General features: G+C 40.3%; 1 protein-coding gene across 4 annotated transcripts in view; it reads left to right on the top strand.

Annotated features, from left to right (window-relative positions):
* Positions 1-2030: 2030 nt before the first annotated feature.
* The window catches only part of Caps2 (calcyphosine 2), a 46345-nt gene continuing 34476 nt past the window's right edge, over positions 2031-13899 (top strand). For 2 of the 4 annotated variants that reach the window (XM_085683487.2, XM_085683488.2), the window contains exons 1-6: positions 5601-5699; positions 7491-7540; positions 10138-10183; positions 10271-10396; positions 11625-11798; positions 12364-12486. In XM_085683487.2, coding sequence (XP_085539613.2) covers positions 5622-5699; positions 7491-7540; positions 10138-10183; positions 10271-10396; positions 11625-11798; positions 12364-12486 — 597 coding nt within the window. In that variant the 5' untranslated portion in view covers positions 5601-5621. Of the gene's footprint in view, positions 2096-2148; positions 2488-5587; positions 5700-7490; positions 7541-10137; positions 10184-10270; positions 10397-11624; positions 11799-12363; positions 12487-13899 lie in introns of those variants that run through there. The other 2 variants (XM_085683486.2, XM_048418752.3) reach the window with 2 other exon arrangements.

The raw sequence follows: 13899 nt of genomic DNA, 5'->3' as shown, positions 1-13899 counted from the left end.
TGAGGGCTCGCTATGTGCACTGCTGTGGTGCCACACACATGGGCGAGCTGGGCTTCACACATCCCACACTTCGGTACAAACATAGGAATGTGTGTTCTCATGGACTAAGACAGACTGTTGGTCCACGTGCATACTTGTGTATATGCCTACATGCCTCCACCTTTATATAACCCAATGATGGAGGTACACTGGACCCATTTGTGTAGACACTTTTGGCTCGGTGACATCTCTCAGTTTGACAAGGATTCTTCCTCTTTGCTTTCTCATGTCCGCCCTGATCTTTCTTCAGTTCCTACGTGAGGGCACCCATATTTCTTCACTGAAACAATTGCTTATTGAAAGTGTGTTCATTTCTGCAGCACCTGCTAATCCTTAAACAGTGGCTTTACTTTCTCCACTGATTTTTCTTTAGTACCCCAAACAGGTCCTTTGAGCCCTCAGTAAAAGTTTGTTGACAGGATAAAGAAACAAGCATGCTACTATTAGGTTGTATGAGTTTTGCCTTCTGGACACAGAAATTGTATCTTATTCATCTTTTGCATGCACAAAGGGCCTAACAAACATCCCTGACTAGGTCAGTGATATAAGGCAATGATCCATAGGCTCATATATCTTACCTTTTCTAATCTTCGCACGTTAGCAGATTGTGTGTGTCTGCTGTATGATCAATACATGAAAGACTGAGTGGCTATGAAAATAAATACTGAAAGCAACACATGAGCTTCAAATGAAAATTTTCTAGGTGCTGGAGATGGCCCGGGGGTAAGATTGCATACATGTGTGCCTGCCACCCCAGCAGTGGGGAATGGTAGTGAGACCGAGGGATCCTTCTAAGTTTTGTGTTTGCTTTTGCTTTGGTCTCATGTAGCTCACGCTGTTGTTCTTCAACTCACTATGTAGCTGAAACTGATCTTAGACTTGGGAGCCTTCTGCCACCACTTCCGGAGTGCTATGATTAACTGTCCCTTTCGGTTTTCCAAGTGTTGGGGATCAAAACTCTCCTTATTCATGCCGGGCTGGCTGCATCGCACCAGTGAGTAGAGTTCTGGGCCTTCAAAATAGATTTGAAGTTCTAATCTGAAGTTTTTTTTTTTTTTTCTTTTAGTAATTTTATTAAATTATAAAAAGTTTCCATTTACGCCCCTCCTCCCAACGCCCTCCCACTCCCCCCCTCCCTCTCCTCCTCCCTCTTTGTCCCCAAGGGAAGTCAGGGTCTCCTGCCCTGTGGGAAGTCCAAGTTCCTCCCCCCTCACTCCAGGTCCAGGAAGGTGAGCATCCAAACAGACTGGATCCCAAAAATCCAGTATATGCAGAGGAAACCAGTCCCAGTGTCATTGTCAATGGCTTCTCGGAAAGACTGCAGGCCAGCCACATTCAGAAAATCCAACCACATTCAGAGAATCTGGTTGGATCACATGCTCTTTCAGTCACGGTCCATCTGGCCTTGGTAAACTCTCATTAGATCCGACCCCTTGTATCAGTGGGTGATAGTATCCCTCGCAGTCCTTCGTCATTTTCTTCCTCCTTTTGCTCCTCGTTTGGAACTTGAAGTTGTTTTTAATGTGCATATTTAGACACCTATGTTTGGAAGAAAGCTAGCTTTTAAAAGCTATCGCAGTCAGCAAAAGCCAAACAAAATGAAAAAATTTGAAGCCTCATAAGATTTGCAGCTCTGATATTGCATTTGGTGACGATACCACCAACTGCTATCAGAGTAGAATTTTATCAATATGTCAGCTAACCTCGTTTCTTTATGGTCAGGTAGCTGCAGCCCAAACATGGTGCAGAAATAGCTAAGATTTGGGTTAGAAAGTTGGTGGTAGGCTGGGATTCAGGATGCTTTTATGTTGTTTTCTCCCCAAATATTAACCTGGACACTGGGCATCTGTGAAACAGTGTTCAAGGGAATTGCATTGAATGAATAATCCACCAAGGGTCGTGATCCTTGCCGGGTTTTGGCGCTCTCCTGATGCAGGAGATGCTTGCTTGAATGAGTCCCCTCCTGTGTTCTTACTCCAGTCCAGGGTTTAGGGCAGAGCTGGGGTCTCAGACCTGGAAGGTAGTGTGGTAAAGCAGAAATTCTTAAGACTTCGGGGTGAGTTTGCCTGAGAGTGCAGAGGGGTGGAAGTGGCGGGGTGAAAGGAAGGGAGGCACAGCATGAGGCGGCCAGGCAGAAACTAAGAAGCTTTGAGGCTTCTTTTATTACTGGGAAGTTGAAAAGGGCAAAGAGGAAGCTTAGTAAACCAGCGCCAGTTGCCTAGCAACCTGAGACGCTGGCCCTGTTTGCTGGCTGCTTGGGCCGCCCACGGGAAGCTCCCAGAAGGAAGTTCTGGTGGAATCACCCTGGTTTATACTCCTTCCAGCCCTTCTATTCCGGATTGGGGCTTTACAGAGCTAACATTGTTAGGTCGCATCAACTTGGCTTGTTCCGTGTCCCCTTGAGTCCTGGATGAGGTGGAAGGTGGATTCCTTTTTGGCACACCCCAGGTATTGTGAAGGAAGATTTTAATTGAATTAGGAACAACTTTGTGTTCAATCTCACATCTTGGGTGGGTTGTCACCACGGATTCAAGGTGGGGTCTGTGTCCCTCATGGAATTTAAGTACTAAACTGTATTTATTAATATTTCCCCTCTTCCTTGTGTATGAATTAGATTAGATGGGATTAAGCCAAGTGACATGTGCCTTTCTGGGTCTCAGCTTGCTCAGTGTAAAACTCAGAAGCTTGGGCGATTTTAGCTTTTGAAGCTCTGTCCAAATTGTTTGATTCTCTAATTGGGGTGCTAGTAGGCAGATGCTAATCCTCCAGACTCCAGTGTGCCCCTTATAGCAACATTTCCCTTTGAACACTCTTACTTGCATTTGGACGGATCACTTTTGTGAATGAATCACTTCTATGCGGTGTCATTCTGAGTTAGCTCTAGCCTAATTGACTGAATTTGCTTCTTTTCTAGACTTTCCCCTAAGTCTTGAGACATAAAGTGGGCATCTTCTGGAGTTATCGATTTTATAAGCTTCAAATCAGTTTTACTGAAGAGTACTTTGTACTATTCGGTGCTGGAAACACCTTACTGGATTGTGTCCTGAAAGACTTGTGTGTTGGTATTGTGATAGTTGTCGCTAGATATAGAGAAATGAATTTAACATGGGTATATTCCAAGTGGATATGGACATTTATGATGCATTAACTTATCTATTGACTCAAAAAGTATTCATTAAAGAATTTATGTTATATGAAGGGCAGTAACTACCAGCCTTTGTGGTTGTGATACCACACTAAAAACTCACTGGAGAAGCCCAGTGAACAGTAGGAACAGGGCAGTCTCGATTTTTTATTTGCTCTTGTTATTAACTGCAAACCAAGTCTAGTGGTTTAAAACGTCATACGGTTATTTGGAATAGTGACCATGGTTGCTAAGGTATGAAGTTGGGAGGCTGGCAATGTGTCAGAGAGAGTCATGCATTGGCTGCTCAGCATCTCCATCTTAACTTTGGCTTACCTATGAGTTACTGATCTATTGCCGTGACTGAGACAACTTACAAAAGAAAGCACTTAATTGAGACTTGCTTGCAGTTTCCGAGGGTGAGTTACGTCGTGGCAGGGAGCATGGCAGCAGACAAGCAGACGTGACCCTGGAGCAGTAGCTGAGAGATTATATCAGGCTCATCCTGGTGTGGGCTTTTGAAACTTCAAAGCCCAGCCTAGAGGCATACCTCCTCTACCAAGTCCACCTCCTAATTCTTCCTAAACAGTTCACCAACTGGGGACCGAATATTCAAATATGCAAGCCTATGAGAGGAGTTCTTATTAAAACCACCGCAGCTTTTCAGTTGCTGACTATCATGGGGAATGCAGTAACTTGTTCTGGAATTGAACCCATGGCCTTGGAGGTGTTAGACAAGTGCCGGAACCAGTGGGCTACAAACCTACCCGACAAATGTAGTCACTTTTGTAATATGACCAAAGAAAGGAGCTTGGCTTAGAGCGTTAGAGCATCCAAAGTTGCTTCTTTTGAAAGGGTCCTGAAAAGAGAACCATTCGAAGTGTCTTCAGGATTATTTTCAAATCTGATGATTTGTACTGTTTCTGGACGGCAGTTTACTCTTAGAGTAGGATTCCTGGCCTGAGGTGAGTGATTTTTTTTTGAGGAGAAGGATCTGGAGTGGGGTGGGGGAAACACAAAAGATAAGGCACAAAAGAATTGGGGTTCGATTCCACTGGGCGTGAAATAACAGCGAGAGTTGCTGTCTACTGAACCTTCCCTCATTCTACCAGGATAAGGAAGGCGATAACAGTCAACTTATTTTACGCAACATGAACCCTGACTGAAAGAGATTAAACCCATTCTCCAGCTTCAGTCACGGGAGTTCAGCAAAAGTCAAAACTGTGCTATAATTTTATCTAGCTGAAGTGGACGCTGCCGTCCTGTCTTTAAAAACAAACAAACAAACAAAACCTGAAAATAACCTCCAGGATGGCATAAGAAAAGAAAGTGAAAAAGAACATTATGTATGTGTGTGTGGATCTCTGTGACCTTCAAGGGCATGGGAGTGACCAGCTGCAGGAGAAAAGAAGGCAGTTCTGCTCAAAGTGACCTTGCAGCCAGGGTTGGTGCAAACTTCAGGAGGTGGACCCTGAGTGACTTATTCGAGGCATATTTAAGCACAACACAATTTGATGCCAATTATTCTGGTCATGATGAAAATTTCGAGGACAGATAGAGTCATTTGATTTTTATTTTGTACCCATTGACAAGCTGAGTATATTTACTCAATATGTTCTTTTACATCATTGCATACTTACTGATCATTCTGTTTGGTAGAAATACTTTCATTAGTCTACCCTGACAGTATCAAAATCCATAACGGCTTGAGAAATGAGTATACAGAAGCATAAACTTGTTTGATAGAGAAGACAGGCAGATCATTTATTTTCCAAGTTTGCTCTAAAACTGTACAACAGACTGAGTGGCTTTAAGAAATATATATTTATTGTATTATAATCTTGGAGATCAGTGCACAAATTTTGTCTAGAATGGCTTAAAACTAGCTACCAGCAGGACCGGTTCCTTTTGGAAGTCCCAGGGGAAGCGTCGTTCCTTGTCTCTTGTACATTCTAGAACGTGCTCATTGTCTTTTCCATCTTTGGTGGCAGTTGTATAGCATCTGTGTTCTTCTAAAGCTTGCGACTCCATTGTCCCCCCTTCTCAGCCTCACCCAGAATCTCCGGTACCCCTCTTCTAAGGACCTGTGTGGATCCAGTGAGCCCAACAGATTAACTTTCCTATTGAAAATTTTAATTTCATCCCACCTGATATATCCCCTTTGCCATAAAAGGGACATTGTCATGGAGCATAGAGATTAGGAGAAGGAATTCTTTGGGCATACGTCATGTCATGCCGGCTTCCATGAAGCATGATGTATTTGCATCCCCAAAACTTGATTTCAGTTTATAAAGTCCAAAATAATTCTTTATTAGCCATGGCCATTAAACACAACGGCTTCTCTGTATGGACATGTACTGTGTATGGATTATTTAAAATTCGAATAAGAGTGACTCTTTTGCATTTATCTTATCTCTTAAAAAGAGCAGCACATTGCATGAGAAACACAGACATTTGAATGGACTTAGAGGTCAAAGGAGTGGCTGCGTCTAGGAACCAACCTCGCCTGTTTTCTCAACGAAAGAATTCACTACAAGTATGTAAGCCCCAGGATTTTCCTCTCATAGAACGATCCCTTCAAGTGCTTCCACCGTCTTTCCCTCCTGTTTTCACGAATCTTTTGACTCACAAATATTTAGGCTCAGCGTTTCCTAGATTAGGAAACCTGGGGCCACCAAATTTGAAGATAATTATTGTTTTAAAATAGACTGATTTCGCTTTAAGTTTTTTAATTTTAAGATTATTGTTTTATCATTGCTATTTAAAAAAAATCCCTACATATTAGCAGAAAATGTAAGAGAAAGGAGAAAATATAAAGGAAGGAGTAAGTATCATTTTCTTTACAGTGTTGCTCCTATTGCTTGCTAGTGGATTTATGGTTAATTGGTACATCATTTTAAACTGCATACTTAATCACACATCCTATAATCATTTTATGTATTAAATGCTCTGAAAGTATTAGTATTCACAAAAGATATAGTGTAACATATATACAAAAGATCTAAAAGATCATAAACTAAACTTTCTCTACCTTGTACTCTGTTTAAGATGGAATTTCAGTGACTGAATCCCTTGAGTCTTATTTATTTTGTGCTCATAACCCACTTAGCATAGTCCTGGGTACTAAAGGTCCAACAATCGATGAAATGAAGACTTAGCTAAGGAACCTCTCGTCCTACAGATGGGATTCATATTCCAACAGTATTGAATTCAACTAGGAAAGATATTTAAAGGAAAACCATGACTCCCTAAAACAGAGAAGACAGTGAACCGTAGGCAAAAAACAAAGGCTTCAATGAGACTGACACCTCCACTCTCTGTGTTCAGGACTCTGAAGGGCAAAAAGGCAAAGACATTAATGACGTTAATGACACCGGTGGTGGCTACAGAGTCAAGCCACAGAGCTGTGGCTCATGCAGCCGTCACCAACTTGCTATTTTTGTATTTACATCCAAATGAAAGTGTTTGCAGAGCAAATCTTATGCTTTTTTGTTAGTTGTTTAGGAAGGGCATCCAGATATGTATTGCAAGGAACCTCCATCTCAACTCTCAAGACACTGCTGTCTGTGTTTTATGGAGCAACTAAATGCAATTTCTCCCTCTGGTATTTCTGTTTGTTTATTGATAATTTCATTTATGAATACTATAATTACATCGTTTCCTACTCCTTCAATTCCTTCCATTTCCTTCCCTGCTCTCCACACTTCCTCCTACATGACCTCTTACTCTTTATTATAATATGTATGTATATAATTTATAAATATAACCCGCCGAGTCCCTTTAGCGTTGTTCATATGTATATGTACTTAGGGCTGACTACTTGTGATTGGTTAAATCACCAGGGGCTTTTCCCTGGAGAAGAGGGATCACTCTCTCTCTCTCAACAGCCATTAATTGCCTGTAGCTCTTTCAAGGAGTAGGGACTTGAAAGCTCTCCTCCATCCACAACGTCCTGCCAACTGGTGATGTTGTTTTTCTGGTCTTGTTTAAACAACCCCACCATTGAGGCCTCATGGGTACGGCTTCCCTGTCATGTATATACCTAACAGGAGCCATCCCAGTCCTCTGGCTATCACAGTCTTCCTGCCTGCAATTGTCTTGTCATTGTTTGAGGCCCCATCATCTCAAACTGACAGTGCTGGGAAGGTGGTCATTGTCTTAGTCTTGATTTCCTCCATGTCTTAATTACAACGAGGGGAGTCTTGGGAGGCACATTTTCTATGGCATTTTCAGGGAAAAAAATGTAATTGTCTTTAATGCATCCAGTCATGGCTTATCTTTTAAGGTATAATGCACACTGATTCTCTCTCTCTCTCTTTAATTAAAGCAAGGATGGACTTCCAGATCATGGGCAATCCAGAATCCCTGCCTACCTGTGTGAGCTGCATTTCTTTCCATTTCTATTGCTGAACCGGCATATATTTATGATACTCTGAGTAGTTAAAAACTACACATGCATAGATTTTATTGTGAACTGCAGAAAAGTCTGCATAGAGAAAGCCTGAATATTACCATTTCAGATTTTTTTTTAAAAAACAACCTCTTTTAAGAGGATAGTAGGGATATGGACAATATTCAGTTGTTCTTATTTAATGCTGTTCTCACAATTTTCTGCAAAAAGGAATTCTTTCTTAAAATTTCCTTTTGTCATTTTAAGATTCAAGTTTAATTTAAAATGACACATAACATCATAAAACTGTATGAATTTAGGAATTCTATAGGGTATTTCGATGCATGTAGAAATCAGGGTAAGTATATTTACTCTAAAGAATGTATGAAAAATTTTCATTTGTTATTGGCATAGTAAAAGTTACCTAATAGTAACTATATCTGTATTTTAAATTGTCATGTTGACGAATATGAGAATGTAATTGATATTAGTAAAGTTTTCTTTTTTTTAGAATATGTCATATATATATATTATAGTTTCAGACATTTGAAAAGTAAAATTATTTTTTATGTAGTTTAGATTACATGGCATGTAACTTGCTAGGTTGAATTACACCATAGTAATACTTTTTGTAGACTAAAAATAAGCAAGGTCAATAGTTTCAGCTGTTTCTACATGGTAGATACCTTTATCTTCAGCTGGATATGAAACTCAAGTTGCATTTAAGTTAAAAAGCTTTGCTTATGTACTGAATACACAATATAGATAATGTGGAAAGGATCATGTCAGAGAGGCTGTAGCAAGTGGTCTTCCAGTTGTGTACTAATCGAAGTTTATAGTGGATGTGAAAATTTATTAAATATTTACTATACATTTTATTCGCTTATTATAAAAACTAAATGCATGCTGTTGGTCATCGCTTTTGTTACATAAATTATATATAGCAAGAAATTTTCACAACTCATAAAATATGTAAACTATTATAAAATCCATTTAGGCAATTCGTACCCACAGAATGCTTTGTTTGTTTTTCTCTGAATATCTATAACCAGCCTATGGCTGTAGTGATGAGCCAATTCCAGTGTAAATGTTGGGTGATATTTTTATTTGTTATAAAATATTGTGAGTGGTTGCTTGGTGAAACCAATTTTGAGTGCTTAAAATAATATTGCTGAACATTCTCTTGTGCCACTGTACTGGCTGGTTTTGTGTGTCAACTTAACACAAGCTACAGTCATCAGAGAGGAAGGAGCCTCAGATGAGAAACTGCCTCCATGAGATTCAGCTGTAAGACATTTTCTCAATTAGTGATCAGAGGGGGAGGACCAGCCTATAGTGGATGGTGCCATCCCTGGGCTTCCCATCATGGCTTCTATAAGAACGTGAGTTGAGCAAGCCATGGGAAGCAAACCAGTAAGCAGCACCCCTCCATGGCCTCTGCATTAGCTCCTGCCTCCAGGATTCTGTCCTATATGAGTTCCTGTTTTTACTTCCTTCAGTGATGAACAGCAATGCTGAAGTGTAAGCTGAATAAACCCTTTCCTCCCCAACTTGCTTTGTGGCCATGGTGTTTTGTCACAGCAACAGAAACCCAGTACTTGACAGCTATATATGTGGTGTATTTCATTCTATTTGAACTACTAATATTTTCTGCCTCCACTTTTAGTCAACAAAATAGTAAATCAAATCTTGACTCTAGTATTTGCTGATTGCCATGCAAACAATCAAGTGCTGGCTGACTTCAATTTAGCATTTTTGGAAAGGGACATGTGCAGTTATACCATGACACAGATACAGATCTTTTTTTAAAAAAAAATATTTATTTATTTATTATGTATACAATGTTCTGTCTGTGTGTATGCCTGCAGGCCAGAAGAGGGCAGCAGACCCCATTACAGATGGTTGTGAGCCACCATGTGGTTGCTGGGAATTGAACTCAGGACCTTTGGAAGAGCAGGCAATGCTCTTAACCTCTAAGCCATCTCTCCAGCCCCCACAGATACAGATCTTATTAACCTGTTCCATGCTCCACCTCAGCAGCACACGAGATACCCTAGGGCATTACAGTAGCAGAGCAGGAAAACCATTAGGACAATTAATTTTGAGGACTTATTGCCTTTGTTCTTCTGTGTCTGTACATGTTTGTGGTGTGCACTGTGCTTCATACTTTGGGGAGCCCTTCTCATCCTCCTGAGTGTTGATGATAAGCAGCTGCCACACCTGCCTAGATTTTATGTGGGTTCAGGGCAGCTGAACTATTGTCCTGCCTGGAAAATGCCTCGGTCACTGAGGCACCTCCTTAGCACCACCCTTGATCCAAATATAATTTATTTAAGTATACATTTGTATACTTTTATTATTATATTTCATTTATTATTTTATAAATAATGACTGTATTTCATAATCAATTTGAGAAGTTACTAAACATTTATCCAAATCTACAACCCTTCCTGCTATGCAGTGGTAGACAACCCACCATTAGCTTAATTGTGACTTTGCATATAGATAATGTATTTGAAAATGATTTTTCTGTCATTACAGACTCACTTAAAAGTTTATGAGCTGTATAGATTATTTCTTTTAGGGTCCCGCCACTTGATTTGGGAAGCCTTGTTGACTCTGATGAGGAGGTAATTTTAACTTTTTATTTGATATAATAAATATTCGACAACAGTAGCACCTATGAGCACGTACTATCATTCCATTTTGTTTTTCAGGATAATTTTTCACAAGCACCGTATGGTACAATGCATGCTCATCTCAAGCCGCCGCAGTCACCTTCGACTCTGGCTTGGATTACGCCATGTCAAAGACCAAATACACAGTATCATCTGAACGAAGTGGTCAGTATGCCTTTAGTCTGTATGTTACAGTGGCTATTGCTCTAAATTTGGCCTCAGTCATCTTTTGTGTTATACTTGGACTGCCTCAAAACTCACCAAGAGTTGGACATACATATATATGCCCAACACACAACATAGATGTACATACACACACGCACACACACATACACATATAATATATCAGTATCTTTGCCCATCTACGTCAGAACAAATGCCCACTGACTATTATCTCTTGCTACCATGAAAATTTGACAAGCAACCACAAAATACTAGGGAGTGAAATACGCTCATACTCTGGAAATGGCAACCAGTGCTTTTTATTAGTGTTGTTAATCTCTAATTCCTAGGACTGCTTTGATCAGAAAATCACAGACCTACATAAAATATCTAAGAAAAATACCTTGACGTTAATTCTTTCAAGTCACTGTTGAAGCAGACATTCAGCCGAGCAGAGAGTATAAGATTCCTGAGGCCACGCGCCCATTCTGGTCAGGTCCCTTGTGGTCAGTGCTCTGTGAGCTGGGTATCTTATTGTCCCTTCTGTTTGGAACACAGACTACAGTAGTCTTTAGAGCTAAGGGCTAAAGTAAATGGTAAGCCTGGCAATGTCAACAAGAAAAATACTACTTAAAAAAAAAACCTTTTCTAGACTGTGGTGCTGGTGCCCACTTTTAATCCCAGCACTTGGGAGACAGAGGCAGGTGGATCTCTGTGAGTTTGAGGCCAGCTTCATCTACAGCATGAATTCTAGAACAGTCAGGTCTGTACAGAGAAAGCCTGTATGGAAAACAAACAACAAACAAAAAAACCCCAACCAACCAACCAACTAACCAACGAACCAAATAAACAAAACCCCCAAAGAAACAAAAAGTCAAAATACCATTTTCTGGCCATCAAAGATAGCTCTGTGAGAAGGATGCTGAAGTGTAGCTCTCCACGGTTGATGGCTTCCGGCAGGGGTGCAGGCGCGGAAGGACTCCGTTTTCTTCAGGGGGCTGGTCGCTGGGAGTTTGACCATGCTCCAGTGAAGAATATATGGACAGCACAAATTGTACTTTTTTTTTTTTCCGGGGTTGGAGGAGGGTGTGTCACAAGGCTTGTGGGGAGGACCTGGGAGGACTGGGAAGTGAGTGTGGTCAGTTCTTGAAATGAGATTCCCAAAGACCCAATAAAAATACTATGACACATAGCTTTCTGGTGCACAGCATACCTTATGTGTTACCTCTAGGAACAGGACATCATCCCAGAGGATTTGCCAGCACCCACAGGCAAGTACAGGCAGAAATATGAGCAATATGCGGCTGAAATGAAGGAGGGTTACAAACAGCACATTCGGAGAACCACAGACAAGGCGAAAGCTACCAGCGGGCCAGACCCGGCAGGAAACAAGATGAATGAGAAGGTAACGTGAGAAACTTGTAAAGCACGCATGAAACTTAAAGCGAACAATGCCCGTGTCTTAGAAATATCCTTTCTGCTGTCAATTTAGAAAGTTTAATGCTGAACGTTTATTTTAATAAGCCAGGGCTATTTAAAGTATTTTATGTGTAGCCACTAAGTTAATTTTCAAGACAAACCCAAAGCCCTGCTGTCAGTATCTTTTGTACAGAAAACTTGGTTCCTATACTTTTAAATGTGTGACCTTCTAAGGAAGATGGACAATGAGGAGAAATCCCAGAGGAGAAACTATTAAAACCTGGCAGGTTCTTGACTAGCTGCTTTATTGGTTATGGTCATTTCTGTCTTTTACTTAATGTCTACTGTATATCAGGTATATATAAGCATTTATCATCTTTTGATATAGTATTGACAGTTATCCTAGTTTATGACTAAAATGAGGCTCAGAAAGGTCATCCAGCTGAACACATGGAAGATCTGCACCCCAAGACTGGCTGGTACTTTGAACTCTCCAACAGCCTTTTCGTGAATATTTGCCTGATGGTTTGTTTTTTGCCTTCCTTGTGTAGTGTGATCAGGGGGAAGAAGCCCGCGCAGATGACCTTCTGACTTTGGATAGGAAAGCCCTCCTGCAGCAAGGTTATGCGTCTAGCCCTCGCCACATAAGGAGCAGCACAAGGAAATCCGATGCTGTAAGCCACCAGCAGTTTCCTTTATTTGATAAGTCATTAAGGTATTTATCCTCCCAAGATTTTACGGCTGTAATTGAATAAAGAGGTACAGCAGTGAATTTGGACTAGGAGAAATATTCATTAATATCTAAATTGAGCCCTTAGTATTTTATAAACAATTTACTTGTGTTAGGTATGTTTTCTGAGGAAAAATTTTTTGAATCATTGAATTTGTGAAAATTTAGTTTATTCTGCTCAAAATATTAATTGGCCATATGTTAATATGCTTTGAATTTGAGAGCACTTTCTTGACACAAAAATAAGCCTAATATTTTGGTTTATTTTAAGATTATGTCTTAACTACATTTCTCCCTCAGACCTTTTCTGTGTATATAATATATGTATACACCATATGCAAATATACATGCACACACACAAAAATGTGTATGTATATATATGCGTATACACACATAACACACAACATTTTATATATGTATAATAAATATATAGCACACATACATATACAAAAATGTATGTATTTTCACACACACACATATATAAAATTTATGATCTACTGATATTATAGAATTTAGTCCAGCTATGGAAAAGTCTAGGAGTCAAGTAGGTTCTTTTTAGATAAAATGAAGATTCTAGACTTTATGGCCAGAGAGATGGTTTAGTCAGGAAAGTACTTGCTTTGAGATCACAAGGCCTTGAGTTCAATACTCAGAACCCACATAGCCAGAGCTGAGTGCGGTTCCGCGCATTTGTAATCCTAGCGCTAGCAGTAGGGCTGCATTGATCCTGGGGCACAGTCGCCCGGCTGTCTAGCCCAGTGAACCCCCTTGGCAGACCTCTGTCTTCAACATTTACATTGTGATTCATAACAGTACCAAAATTACAGTTTTGAATAAGCAGTGAAAATAATTTTCTGGTTGGAGGTCACCACATTGTGAGGAGCTGTATTAAAGGGTCGCAGCATTAGGAAGGGCGAGAACCACTGTTCTAGCCTAATTGGTGGGCTCCAGGCCAGTGAGAGAGATTGTCTCCAATCAATCAATCAATCAATCAATCAATCAATCAATCAAAAACAGGTAGTTGGAATCTGAAGAACAATAGCCCAATTCATCATTTGACCTGCACACAGATGTTCCTGTGAACGTGCATACGTGCACACACACATACACACACATTTCAGGCTATTATTATTATAATTTTTTCAAAATGAGTTAGGTTGATGAATATGTCTTAGGCCAGGTCTGCTATAAACAGGTAATTATCATATTTCTCTGGGGTCTAGTAGTACTGAAAAATGTTATTGGCAGGTGTGGCCCTCAGGAAACTGCCCAGAGATTTAGCATCTTAGACATCCCATAAAGGCAGACAAAATACCAGCATGGCAACTCGCAATGTGGAAAGTTGTGGTTTGTATGG

This window comes from Myodes glareolus, chromosome 26 (assembly GCF_982192425.1).
Source record: "Myodes glareolus chromosome 26, mMyoGla1.1, whole genome shotgun sequence".
NCBI classification, from domain to species: domain Eukaryota; kingdom Metazoa; phylum Chordata; class Mammalia; order Rodentia; family Cricetidae; genus Myodes; species Myodes glareolus.
Note: the sequence above shows the minus strand (reverse complement) of the source record. Positions and strands in the feature narration are given on the sequence as shown.